The sequence below is a fragment of the Aythya fuligula genome, chromosome 1 (assembly GCF_009819795.1).
Source record: "Aythya fuligula isolate bAytFul2 chromosome 1, bAytFul2.pri, whole genome shotgun sequence".
NCBI classification, from domain to species: Eukaryota; Metazoa; Chordata; class Aves; order Anseriformes; family Anatidae; genus Aythya; species Aythya fuligula.
Window position 1 is genome coordinate 145,055,096 of NC_045559.1, and position 12,452 is coordinate 145,067,547.

Sequence of the window (12,452 nt, forward strand, 5' to 3'; positions counted from 1 at the left end):
CTGGTGGGAGGCAAAGTAGAAGCATTACTCAATATTTTCCCCTAAATGCCCAGGGCTAAATGCACATTTGGCCTGCCCCACTACTAGTATGTTTAGGTTAAGCTCTCCTCCCTTTTGAACTTACAGGAAGTAAATTCAATCCCTTTCTTGTTTAAATGTTTTACTGAATTCAAATGCATTGTGGAACTCTGCACCATTTTTTAATAAAAACAACTGGTACAGGTAGTATCTAAAGATACTACTACTACTGTGTTACCCTTGGTTAACACAGACACGTAGGTTTACATACCGTCTACCCCTAAATGTTCATGGTGCAGAACAAGACAAACAGGTACAATAAATGGAAGTGAGAATAAGGGGTATGTTTTATAATACCAGAACCATGAGCTAAGTTACTGTACATTTCCTGTCTGAACCACATAAAATTTGTATGAGACTTTTCTCCTCAGAATACATGGTGCTCGACTGCCAATCAGTGCAGAGTTCTGGTCAGTTTACTTTAGAAACCCAATGAAAAAAAAAGTGGGTGAACTGCATGTGTTTTAGGCAAAGTTGGCATCTCTGATGGGGACATGATTAAATTAACAAAATAGACAATTTGGAGAGTATTTCTTTCTTTTTCTCTTTTGTGGAACTGACAGTAAATATGAGACCCTTGAGTGCCATTTCATTGAGCCACTTTTCATGTGTTTAGGCAGTGAATTAATTTACCAATTTACTATGGGAAAAGTGTTAGGGAGTTAGCAATAAAGGGAATCCTGTTAACTTTTATGTATTTTATGTGATGAGAGATGTCTTATGAATATAGTTCTAGAAGTTGATAATGTATTGTACCAGTACCAGTACTGAAACTTCTTCCTGTTTCAATGTAGGCATTTTCATAGAATCATAGAATCATTAAGGTTGGAAGAGACCTTAAAGATCATCTGGTCCAACCATTACCCTACTACTACTGTCACCCACTAAACCATGTCCCCAAGCACCAGGTCCAGCCTTTCCTTGAACACCCCCAAGGATGTTGACTCCACCGCTTCCCTGGGCAACCCGTCCCAATGCCTTTCTGAGAATGTCTCCTCATTTCTAACCTAAATTTCTTCTTGTGCAACTTGAGGCCATTCCCTCTAGTCCTATCACTAATTACCTGTGAGAAGAGGCCAACCCTACACTTTCCTTTCAGGTAGTTGTAGAGAGCAATAATGTCTCCCCTGAGCCTCCTCTAAACAACCTCAGTTCCCTCAGCCACTCCTCACAGGACTTGTGTTCCTGGCCCTTCACCAGCTTCGTAGGCCATTCTTCAGGGACTGGACATTCTCCACGGCCTCAATGTCCTTCTTGTAGTGAGGAGCTCAAAGCTAACACAGTACTCGAGGTGCAGCCTCACCAGAGCAGAGTACATGGGGCAATCACCTCCCTGGTCCTGCTGGCTACACTATCCCTGATACAAGCCAGGATGCTGTTGGCCTTCTTGGCCACCTGGGCACACTTCCAGCTCATGTTGAGGTGAGCATTGACCAACACCCCCAGATCCTTTTCCTCTGCACAGTTTTCAAGCCACTCTGCCCCAAGCCTGTAGCATTGTATGGGGTTGTTGTGGCCAAAGTGCAGGAGCTGGCACTTAGCCATGTTGAATCTCATCCCACTGGCCTCTGCCCATCAACCCATCCTGTCCAAGTCCCTCTGCAGGGCCTTCCTACGCTCCAGCAGGTCAATACTTCCTCCTAACTTGGTGTCATCTGCAAACTTACTGAGGGTACACTTATCATAATCTCCCACTGCTATACTTACCTACTTGTCCCATCAATAGTAACTCTCTTCTTCTAATTTAGTCAAAGCCTAAGACATGCAATTAGGAACTGGTATTATGAATTTGTTAAGTAAGGCCTGTTAATTATCTTTTATGGACCAGTATGTTAGAACATGTACTTTAAGTACACTGAAAACTTTTAATAGTATGCTTAAATTATTCTAACAGCTTACTAGCTATACTGTGTACTCTTAAGAGACACAGTTAAAAATTATATAAGAGTACATCCATCATGGAAACAAACATAATTCTGTTGTTACACCTTTTCTATGTTAGATGCCATACTAATTACATCATTTGATAATTACTAAGTACAACAGATTATACACATCCAAGACATAAAATATTTTTCATGAGTAAGATAGCATCACATAATTGTCAAATGACCCAATGGAAAAGAAAATTAATGAACTGATTACTATTACTAATCTTTATTATATATTTACAGCTTTATTAAATATACAAGGATAAAATTTACCCAAATACCTAAGGAGCTTAGGATATAGATTCAATAAGAAACTTAAAACAGGTTTTAGATAAAAACGTGGTCCCAAGGTCAAACAAACAAACAAACAAAAAGTGTGTTCTAAGAATTTCCCATGAAGTTTCTGCCTAATCCCAGAGGTAGTACTACAGTCTATTTATTTTTTTTTCTTGTTGATTTTTAAATTCCCTTTGGATTCTACTACTATGCAAGCTAGAGCTGTTTATATCTAAAGCTTGCAAATTAATTAGCTGTTTGTCTGTTGTCCCCACCAAAAACAAACAAACAAACAAACAAAAAACAAATGGCTATCCATTTTGTAGAAATGAGCTTTCTGCAAAATATCCCTTTCATTCAGAAAGTTGCCCTTCATGTAAGTGGTTACCCTTCATGTAGTGGTCTAGTTGTGAGGTTGTGAGAGCTTTCATCTGAGAAACAGGAAGCACTGGTTTAGCTTCTGGCTTAACCTGGAGGGATGCAAATATGTAGACCAAGGTGGAGGATAGGGATGATATTAGAGTTTGGAGGAGAAGAGGGAAAACAGCTTCCTTTCCTAAGTTAAAGCTATGGGTACATACAGCAAGAGTTCTAGATTAACAGAATATCCATAAAAATCTTAGTGATGTAATTATTGTTGTTCCATGCCTCAACATAAAGAGAAGAAACAGTTTTTCTCAAGCTAGAAAAACTGCTTTGGGAGGTAATAAAGATAAATTTCCACCTCAGTCAGAAGAGGGAGATGCAGTGAAGAGATAGGAAAATCTACTATGTATGGCAAAGTGTGCATGTGTCTGCCACTTGGGCTGATTTTTCTTCTCAGAAAGGTAGCAAGCTTTGAAGAAGCTCTAAGCTTTTGTGGCTTGATTGTCTTGAATCACTCATGTAAATAGAATGTTTCTATCTTGTTTTCTGCAAAAGTAGCATCTATTATGGTAGTAAACACACCTGTCAACCACATTAAATAAATAATAATTATATACATGTATAAAAAAAAATGCCAGAAAGTTGATTTACTTGAGAGAGTGGTTGTAAGAAAGATTTGTGGGCTGCACTTCTGGGTGGAACTAGACATCTTTCTGCAATGCTAATTTAGGTGATTAAAATTCTGGGTCAAATTAGATATATATTTTCCATTCACTAGTTCTAGGGCATTTCATGTTCGAGGAACTGGTGAATTCAGTCACATAACTCTCACTTGATGCTGAGCCTGAAGTCTAGAGAATCCAATCCTTGCTCCCATTCCACAAAACAGTCAGATAAAGGTTGGGTATCATGGTTAGGTGTTAAAGTTTAGGTCAGTTAAAGGTTTGTGACCCTTAGTGTCTCTGTGTCAAGATTCATCTAACAAAATGTCCTTTGCTGCAGCTGGAGACTTACATATCAGAACTGGCCATCTAATCTACACGCATAGTTGGTGGATGGCAAATAAGCACTTGCTAGGATGGAATGCATCCTATTGAAAAATAGGGCAGATGAGTCAGGAATATATTTTTCCTGCATGTATACAGAAGTCATGTGTGACTGACTGAGATGTAGGCACCCACACTTACATAAGGTGAGATAAATCCCATCATCTGTACACAGACTGGTTTTCAGAACAGGACATAAGTAGCACAGTTCCTTTTTTCAAGTTGTGCCCCAGGTTTGTCTTTAATATTGATTGCCATCCTAGCCAAGATGTGAACCATAATCACAAATTGTTGATAAGAAAATTCTGTTTTGCTGTTTTATTTTAATCATTCTATTTTGTAAAATATTTATATTCTATGCAAAATAAACATAAATTTAGAAATACGAGGCCAAAGCAATCTGATAATGGTGATGCAAGGATTTTAATTGGCGTTTCAGTCTCAGTGACTGCATTTTGGTCTCAGTGCTTCTTTTCTATACAGTGGAACCTGGATAGGCTCAAAGTTAAAACAGACACTTGGTCATATTTCATCATTTTGTATGTATCTTCAGGAACTCTTGCTGTAGCATTGGGTTTTGCTTGGTTTGGTGTGCCCACCATATGTGTTGAGAGTTCATCTGCATTCAGATGACAGGTGGAGTAGCACTTGAAATGATAACATCAGTCAGCTAAGGTGATCCAAAACCCTTATGTGCATAGTTGTTCAATGGGTAAATGGAATTTTTACATATACTGTGGACTGAATTTGCCTCCAAAGACAATATAAATGGCAAGAGCTTGTCTTGAGTGTGAGCTGGGACTCAGATTGATCTAAGAGTGGTCTGTTACGGTCACTGTGAATAGACCACAGTAGTCTGGGACTGATCATTACTACAGGGAAAGTAACGTTTACATCACTGTCTTCTATATGCTACACTTGTGATTGAGTCTTGCATTGTGGAATTGTTTTAGAATCAGTCTGATGAAATTTTTGTATACTTGCAGAGACACACAATGTTCAGCAACCAGTTCTTCTGGTTAGTATTGTTGGTGTTGTTAAGAAAGAATTGAAAGACACTACCTGGTGCCAGACTTTAACTGTCAAGTGGAAGAAAACACAACTTAATTTCTACTGCTGTAAGATTTTTAATAGGTGCTGTGATCATTACTAATGATGTCACAATATTTTATTATAGGTTACTTACGAAATTGCTGGTGCAGTAGAAAAAAATAAAGATTCCCTTTCACAAAATCTCGTATTTGTAATGAAAAGTAAGTAAATGGTTTTGTGGTTGCTGTTGTTGTTAGAAATCAACCTATTATGACTTCACTTCAATTTTCATTCATTTTTAGAAGAGTTTATGTATATTTTCTTTCCAGTTTAAAAAGAAGTCATCCTCATCTCTTTGAAGTACATTTCTATTGTCTGAAAATTACTCTAATTTTGAAAGCTTTTAGAATCCATGAACATGAAGCATCTTTATTATGTGATGTGAAGTAAAGAAATAAAAGATACAGTGTTATCGATTAGTATAAATTAAAAAAAAAAAATCATTAAGTATGACTTAAAACCTTTTAAAAAGAAAATCAAAACAAAACAAACAACAAAAAAAAATGAAAATAGGGAAAGGAAAAAAGGCTCCCAAAATCATAGAGACTGCAGTGAGATGTACTTCACTGCTTGAGTGCGCTTTCTAAAAGCAGCATCTTGTGGGCGTTCTTGTTTTCCAATGAATAGATACAAATGCCCTTTGAAATACAAAATTAAATACCTTTCCATGTGCATATTGTATAATTATGTCCAATAATAATGCATCTCCATTTATTAATTAATGATTCATAATTGGATAATTAAAAACCTCATTCATTTACTCTTTCTGTGAAGAAAAACAAAACATCTTCCTCAGGGAAATGTCATTATATCCTGAGCTGTTATTTGTCTTTGCTTCAACCAGTGCAGAGTCTTTTGCTTAATACGTTATGTATTTATATTTCTTTCAATAGAAATAGAGATCTTTTGGAAGTAGTATTTGTCTTCCAAATCAGCCCTGCTGTTCCAATATATTTTTTAGCAATTTTTCTGTGAAATGAGCTAAACCTCCTAGTAAAGTAATTGATGCAATTTAAAGGAAAATAGCATACATTGAGGATGAGAAAAGAAATGAAAGAATTGATCTTAAATATAATCTTATTGATTATAGTTTTAGAGAAATTCTAGTTCTAACTGTTGTAACTTAATGCCAAATAATACAAGAAGGTATATTCTCAACTTCCAGTGTGTTCTACAAGACAGAACATTCTGCTGTTCTCTTAAATAGTTTCCGTTTGCATTTTCATTGCTATTTTGTGTAATCATCTATGCAGCTCTTAAAAGGGAAGAATGGAGGATTGGATTTGATATAAAATGTTTGATTTGCTGAGAGTGAGTATATATAATTAACAAGTCAAATAATAATAAATATAATTAATGGGAACGTTCTGAAGGCAGAATTTTTAAAAGGATCTAAGTGATATAAGGGCTACGTTCCTTCTTTTTTTAAGTGACTTATGCTTTTGAAACTTAAAATCTATTGATTATCAGTAATGTATTTCCTTTAGCATCAATTTTGTATGTTTTGTGTATGTATAACTTAAGTGCTAAGTGCTTGCTTCTTGATTTTCATTAACTGAAGTTTCCTTACTCAGTTCAAAACTTTTAAGTACATTAACATCATAGAAGTCATTTATGTGTTAGAATGTGGAACGTACCTGTCTTGTAGATAAATCCGGAGACATTATTAACATAGGTTTTATCTGTTTTAATTTGGAGGGCATAATTTTAATGTCTTTCCTAATGCTATTTATTACATTTATCCATATTTTAAAAATATGGAGGCTTACCATGTCCACCGCTTGTGCTGAAATTTATTCAGGTATCTGCTTTAGTATCTTTCTCATAACTTTATTATTCCAGTTAAGTCAGCAATAATAGTTGCTACAGAAAAAGATAAACAAATCTATTACATTCAAACATCTAGTAAATGTGTCTTCACACAGCTAATAATAGCAAACTGAAGATTTCTACTTGCTATACTTAATGACATTACTTACGACCTTAATCCCATTAATCTTTCTCTGTTGTGGGTGTTTTGTTTGCTTGCTTGTTTGTTTTGTTTGTTTGTTTTAATTGTTGTTTTATTCAACAATTATGGGTGTGATAATGCCAGTTTGTTAGAAAGAAATAAAAATTAAGCATGGTTAAAGATGTATCACACAGCAGGTTTCCAATGCTTATTGGTGCTGTAGCAGTGCAAGCAGCATTTAATTACCATGTTCACCTTAAAAAGCCTGTGACCATAACCTTACAAAGGATAATTTAGCTGGAATTATTAAAAAATATCCTATCTGTCTTTAAGTTCATAGATTTCCATTTACAAAAACATCTCTTGGAAGTGCTTTGTTTTGTACTTTTTATTAGCACTGCATCAAAAATATATATGTCATTATGAGTTTTTCCATCAATTTTGTTTGTAAGTGTGGTCTTGATGTGGAGAAATATGAACCCAGCTTGGTACAGGTTTTTCCTTCTCCTAGTTTGTTGTTTGTTTGTTTGTTTTTGTTTGTTTGTTTGTTTTTCTTTCTTTCTTTTCTTTTTCTTTTATCCCTTCCTATATTATGTTTTATATAGTTACGCCTTGTTCATTTCTAAATGCCACAGGTTAAGTAAACGTTGTGCATCTCTTATATTGTTTTGATAGATAGATAAATTAACATTAAGTAACGGGACAAAATTCAAGCATGATTATCAGAAGTAATTGTTTAGACAGTTTTTGTTTTCTGCCCTGTTCTGTTCAGTAGAAGATCTGAATCGGTTTAAAAATAATGTTACTGATGGCTGGCATCCTTAAACATCGAATGCTCTTTGATTATGATCCATGCATAAAATAATAGTTTTTTGGGTTTTCCATTTGTTTTGAATTTACTTATTTAAGGGTCTCCTACTGTATGTGTTTTTTATTCCAAATACCATGTACTTACCTTTTAAACTGTATTTTATTTTCATGCATTAATTTCCTCTTTTTTTTTTTTTTTTCCAGCCAGTGAAAATGTAGTCATCAATCAATTATTCCAGTCCAAGCTGACACAAACTGGATCACTTGTTCCTCCGTATCATTCCCTTAAAATCAAAGGGTGTAAAGCAGCTTTGCTGAGTAAAAATACATCCGTACCCTCTGCAAGTGGAGAAGCAAAGAAATATATTGAGCTCAGCAAGGTAGGAATTTAGAAATCCTTCTGTTCTTTCTTTTTTGCAGATTTTTCTGGTACTTTCTTATTTCTGAAAGCTCTGTGTTCTTCTTGGTTCTCTGTAGTCATTAAACAATTAAAATAATCTAGTTCCAAATATCAACACTAGAGCAATAATGAGAATTAACAGGTAGCCCATATGGACACTTTCTTGGACTTTCTGAGCCAGGAGATTGTACAAGATGATGAGGTCCCTTGAAGCCTGAATCATTCCATGATTCTGTGGTTCAAGGGCTTAGCAATAGATACAGTATTATTTATTTTATGGCTATAATTTTTTTTTTTTGCCTCCTTGATTATGATTAGTTAAGTCAATTAAGGAGGAAGCTAAAAATTAAACCTCAGTGGTTTTATTATATTAAACAGACATTTTTGGTTTGTAAAAGACAGTTTGTATGGTTTTGTATGAAGATGAATGCTGTATATTTATTAAAAGATTGCTATTTTATATGGTTACTTGCACATAAATTTTCCCAGTTGGTTTCAAATCAAATCAAACTTTCGCATGTTAGAATTTGCCTCTTTTTCTTTGCTAGCTGTCAACCCTAAAAGTTTAAAAAATTTAAAAAACAAAAACAAACAAAAACTTTGGGAGGCTATCAAAAAGTAATTGTTAATGTCCCATGGAACATTTCTGATTTAAGGAGAAATCACATTATTTGCTGTGTTCATTCTTGGTGGAGTTTTGGAATTCACCCTTATAGAAAAGCAGCAAGCAGTTCTCTCAATGTATCAGCTGCCTTGCCAGGCTTCTTGAATCTTACAGCTTTATTTTTGGCTTACAGCTGCACAAAATTGATTCTGCCATGGGATTAAGGAGCCTGCTCTCATGTGTCTTTGTGGAGGGCTTTATGCAAGTACATCCACAGAAGAGCAATGGGAGCTTCCTTTTAGCCCTACTGCTGATAGTAGCATAATTCCTGTCTACTGTTCTTGTCAGTAATCTCAGTGGAAAAAACTTAAGTTGAAGTCAATGGTGTTGGTTTAAGGATATATTTAGCAAACAGCTGAGGCATCACTAGGTGCCTTTAGGTGCCTTTCTACTATAGTAACAGCTTCCTAAAGGAAGCTTCCTAAGCACATGAAAAAGATCTTAGTCCCATACATGGAAGGAAGCATGAAAGGCATGTCTAAGTTAGAAGCCTAATCAAGCCAGGGGGAAACACCACACAGCTGGGATCTCTGAAACTATGAGGCTTTTCACCAGTCCAGAATAGCTTTTAACCTGGATTTACTCTCTTGAGAGAGAGAGAGAGAGAGAGAGAGAAAGAACATACTCAATTTCCTTTGGGAAGCATGCTAAATTAAGTCAGATCTTCTAGGTTCAGTGAAAAAGATCTAAACTGTTAGGTATTAGATGGAAGGTGGGAAGAACTCCATCCTTCATCTGCCCACAGAAGGAAAGTTTGCTTAGTTTCTCAAAGGTAAGCTTTAAGAAAAGCTGTGCAGGTGAGAAAGAACATTGCTCAATTTGTAGATACTAAGTTGGCCTAATTTGAGAAAGGTATTGTGCTGTCCTGCAGGACTGAAGCAGTATCTAAGGTATTTAGGTATCTAATCTGTTCCAGTGACCAAAAAAAAAAAAAAAAAAAAAAAAAGCCTATTGTTATTTTCAAATAGGCAACTGATGCAGGAACTGGAAGACTGGAAGTAGGTAAGTGCTTATATTCTTTTGTGGATCAAGTCCGCATCTATAAGTGTGCTGTATCTCATAATTTCTTCCCTTTTCCAGTATAGCCTTGAAAATCCACTGTGGTAAGCTAGAACAATGTTGTTTTGTTGTTCTTATTGTTATTGTAATTTCAAATGCAATGTAAGAGGCATTTTTTATCAGCTGAGAATTAAAATGACTACATTTTGGAAAATCATAACCACTGCATTTTTATTGGAGTTTATCCTGAAGGTAAAGGCAACAAAGGGAAAAAAATGAAATGAGGGGAAGAAAAAGGAAGAGGGACGTTACGGGAAGAATCATCAACCAGAAAGAATGCCTTTTCTATTATAGCTGAAATCTGAGGCTGATGCATATGGTACATCATATGATGTGTGTTACAATTCAGAGGTTTCTGTGTTACGGTGTATGGTTTATCTAGACTCCACTGTATCAAGGGAAGAGAAGCAGATGCTTTCAGATGTCACACAAGAGTTGGTTATGATTCCCCTCCCCTATTAGCTTCTCATCTCTAGTACTAGCTATTTGCTAGCCAATATGATTATAGATTTCTCTGTATTTCACCATATATTTACCATTAGACCTCTTCATAGGTGACTTTTTCATTGATTCAGAGCAAGTTGTCACAGGTAAGGACAGTCTACCTCTTTGAACTCACCACTCCACTTGTAGTAGGGTCCAAGAGAACAGTTCATCCATCCCAAAATAGACATGAACAGGCCAGAAGTCTGGAGCACATAAGGCGTCGTAGGAGTGAGAAGCTGCCAGATCAGGTCTCTGTGACTTGTGAAGGCTGTGCGTCCCTTTCAAATAAAAGAGAAAATATTTTCATTGATACTCTCACAACTCTCTTTTGCTCACATCAGCTCTTGCACCCTTGTTTTTCTGTAATTTATTCCAAATCTATACTGTTGCCTTCTCCTCCCCACCTCCTTCCTTTGGAAGAATCAGTGGGCTTTGCAGTTCGTATAGCAGAAGTTTAGTCACACAAATGCAGGTCACAAACAAAAGGCTCTTCTCTTCATTGGCTTCGCATTGTTTCTTTTTATGATCACTTTGCTTCATTGACTGTTATTTTAAGAGTTCACTTGTTGCAAAACTTCTGGTATGTCTTTGGTTAAAGACATACCTGGTTAAAGCTTTAATATATTGTGCTGGTAAAGAGACTTTTTAGGAGGCTTTGGCTTCTTACACCTCTTTCCCATGGAAAGAGTATGCAATGCAGGACACCAGGCAGGAAATTTAACATCCAAAGCTTTGTTCCTGTCTCTTTCCCTAACTCAGCAAATGGTCTATAACTAGTGACTTAATGCAATCACCCATTCCTCCTAAAAAATCATCTGCCAAGCAAAGATAACTCTATTTTAGTTATATTCCTAAAGCATTTTGTAAACTTTAACTGAGAAATATCATAGTGGTTCTTTTTATGAGAAGACATGGATCAAGCAGCTCTCTTTTACTTTTCTGTTTTGTAGTTTGGGATGAATTTGCCTTTAAAATTTTATTACATCCTAGTAAGTGAGATTTAAAATAAAAAAGAGCTCCAAAATCTAGTATAGTGAGTAGAGAATTGCTAACACTGCAATATTTTTAATGGAGATTGGCCTGGAAAGGCCAAACTGAGGAAATGTACAGTTTTTAAATGCAACTGGAAAAAGACAGGAGTAGGCCAGAACATGCTGAGCTGATAGAAAGGGAGTTTTATGGAGTAAGTGGACTCAAGAAAGGCAATGAAAAAAAGTGAAAGGTGAAAAGGCTGTCATTGATGCAGAGGTTTGAATCTAAGAGCTTGGCCACATCCTAGAACACGATAGTTTTACCAGCATTTCTGTAGCAGCTTTAACAAAAAAGATGCTTTTACCACTTTTAGGAGGCTTATTGACATTTTAGTCTGAAAGATACGAAGTAGAAAAGTAAAAAAGAAATTTGTTCCCCATTCTGAGCACTGAGGTATGGGAAGGATAACATTGGTTCTAACATAATATAAATCTATTGATAATTTATGGCTAAAATGGGTGAAAACTGTTTGAAAAAAAGCTGAACTGCCTTCACTTGTATAGGAAGAAAAGAGAAGGTTTTAAAATATTAATATTGTTGTTTTGACTTCAATATTTTTTAATGAACTGTGTTTATGTTTAGTCACTTAAGCATCTGAAAAAGACATGAGGAAGCTTTTCAGGGAGTTAGAGAATTGTGCTACTAATACACAGACAGTATGGGATATTAACTGTACAAGTCCTGCTTCTACAGTAAAATTACAAATCATATTGCCTTGCCCAGTTATTTAAAAAAGTGATTTTATCATTACAATGAAATACAACTTCTTTTGAAATCAGAAGTTTCTTGCCAATCATAGCTCCACAGACACTTGAGGGTATTTATCCACTTTCCCAATTCTTTCTGAAAATCAAATCATTGTCTATGACATATTATTTGTGTAAATGTTTGCCTTTGTTATCAAATTGTGTAACAATGAAAATGAATGGTTCCTGCCCATCTTGAGATAAAGATACCATGTGTATGCTTTTCTCCCCCACAGCTGTTGAAAAAGAAAGGGACATCCTCATTTCTTCAGAGACTGGAGAGAGGGGGGCCAACAACTGTGGCAATACAACTCAGGGTTAGTGAATGTTTTCTGCACAGATATATATTAAAAATAAATAAATAAATAAAAGTTTTAAAGGCAGAATTAGTCTCTACAGATTGCAATTGCAGAAAAATCACGTTCTTGTGTAAGCCACTTGCATGGCCAGGTTGTATCTTTTGAGAAAATGATGTTAAATGATGTTAGGAATAATGTATGTGTTGTGCAATTGCT

General features: G+C 35.6%; 1 protein-coding gene across 2 annotated transcripts in view; it reads left to right on the forward strand.

Annotated features, from left to right (window-relative positions):
* MYO16 (myosin XVI) overlaps nucleotides 1–12,452 on the forward strand; it is a 374,412-nt gene that overhangs the window by 279,176 nt on the left and 82,784 nt on the right. For both annotated transcript variants that reach the window (XM_032185978.1, XM_032185970.1), the window contains exons 24-26: nucleotides 4,875–4,950; nucleotides 7,755–7,930; nucleotides 12,174–12,254. In XM_032185978.1, the coding sequence (XP_032041869.1) occupies nucleotides 4,875–4,950; nucleotides 7,755–7,930; nucleotides 12,174–12,254 (333 nt within the window). The remainder of the gene's footprint in view (nucleotides 1–4,874; nucleotides 4,951–7,754; nucleotides 7,931–12,173; nucleotides 12,255–12,452) is intronic.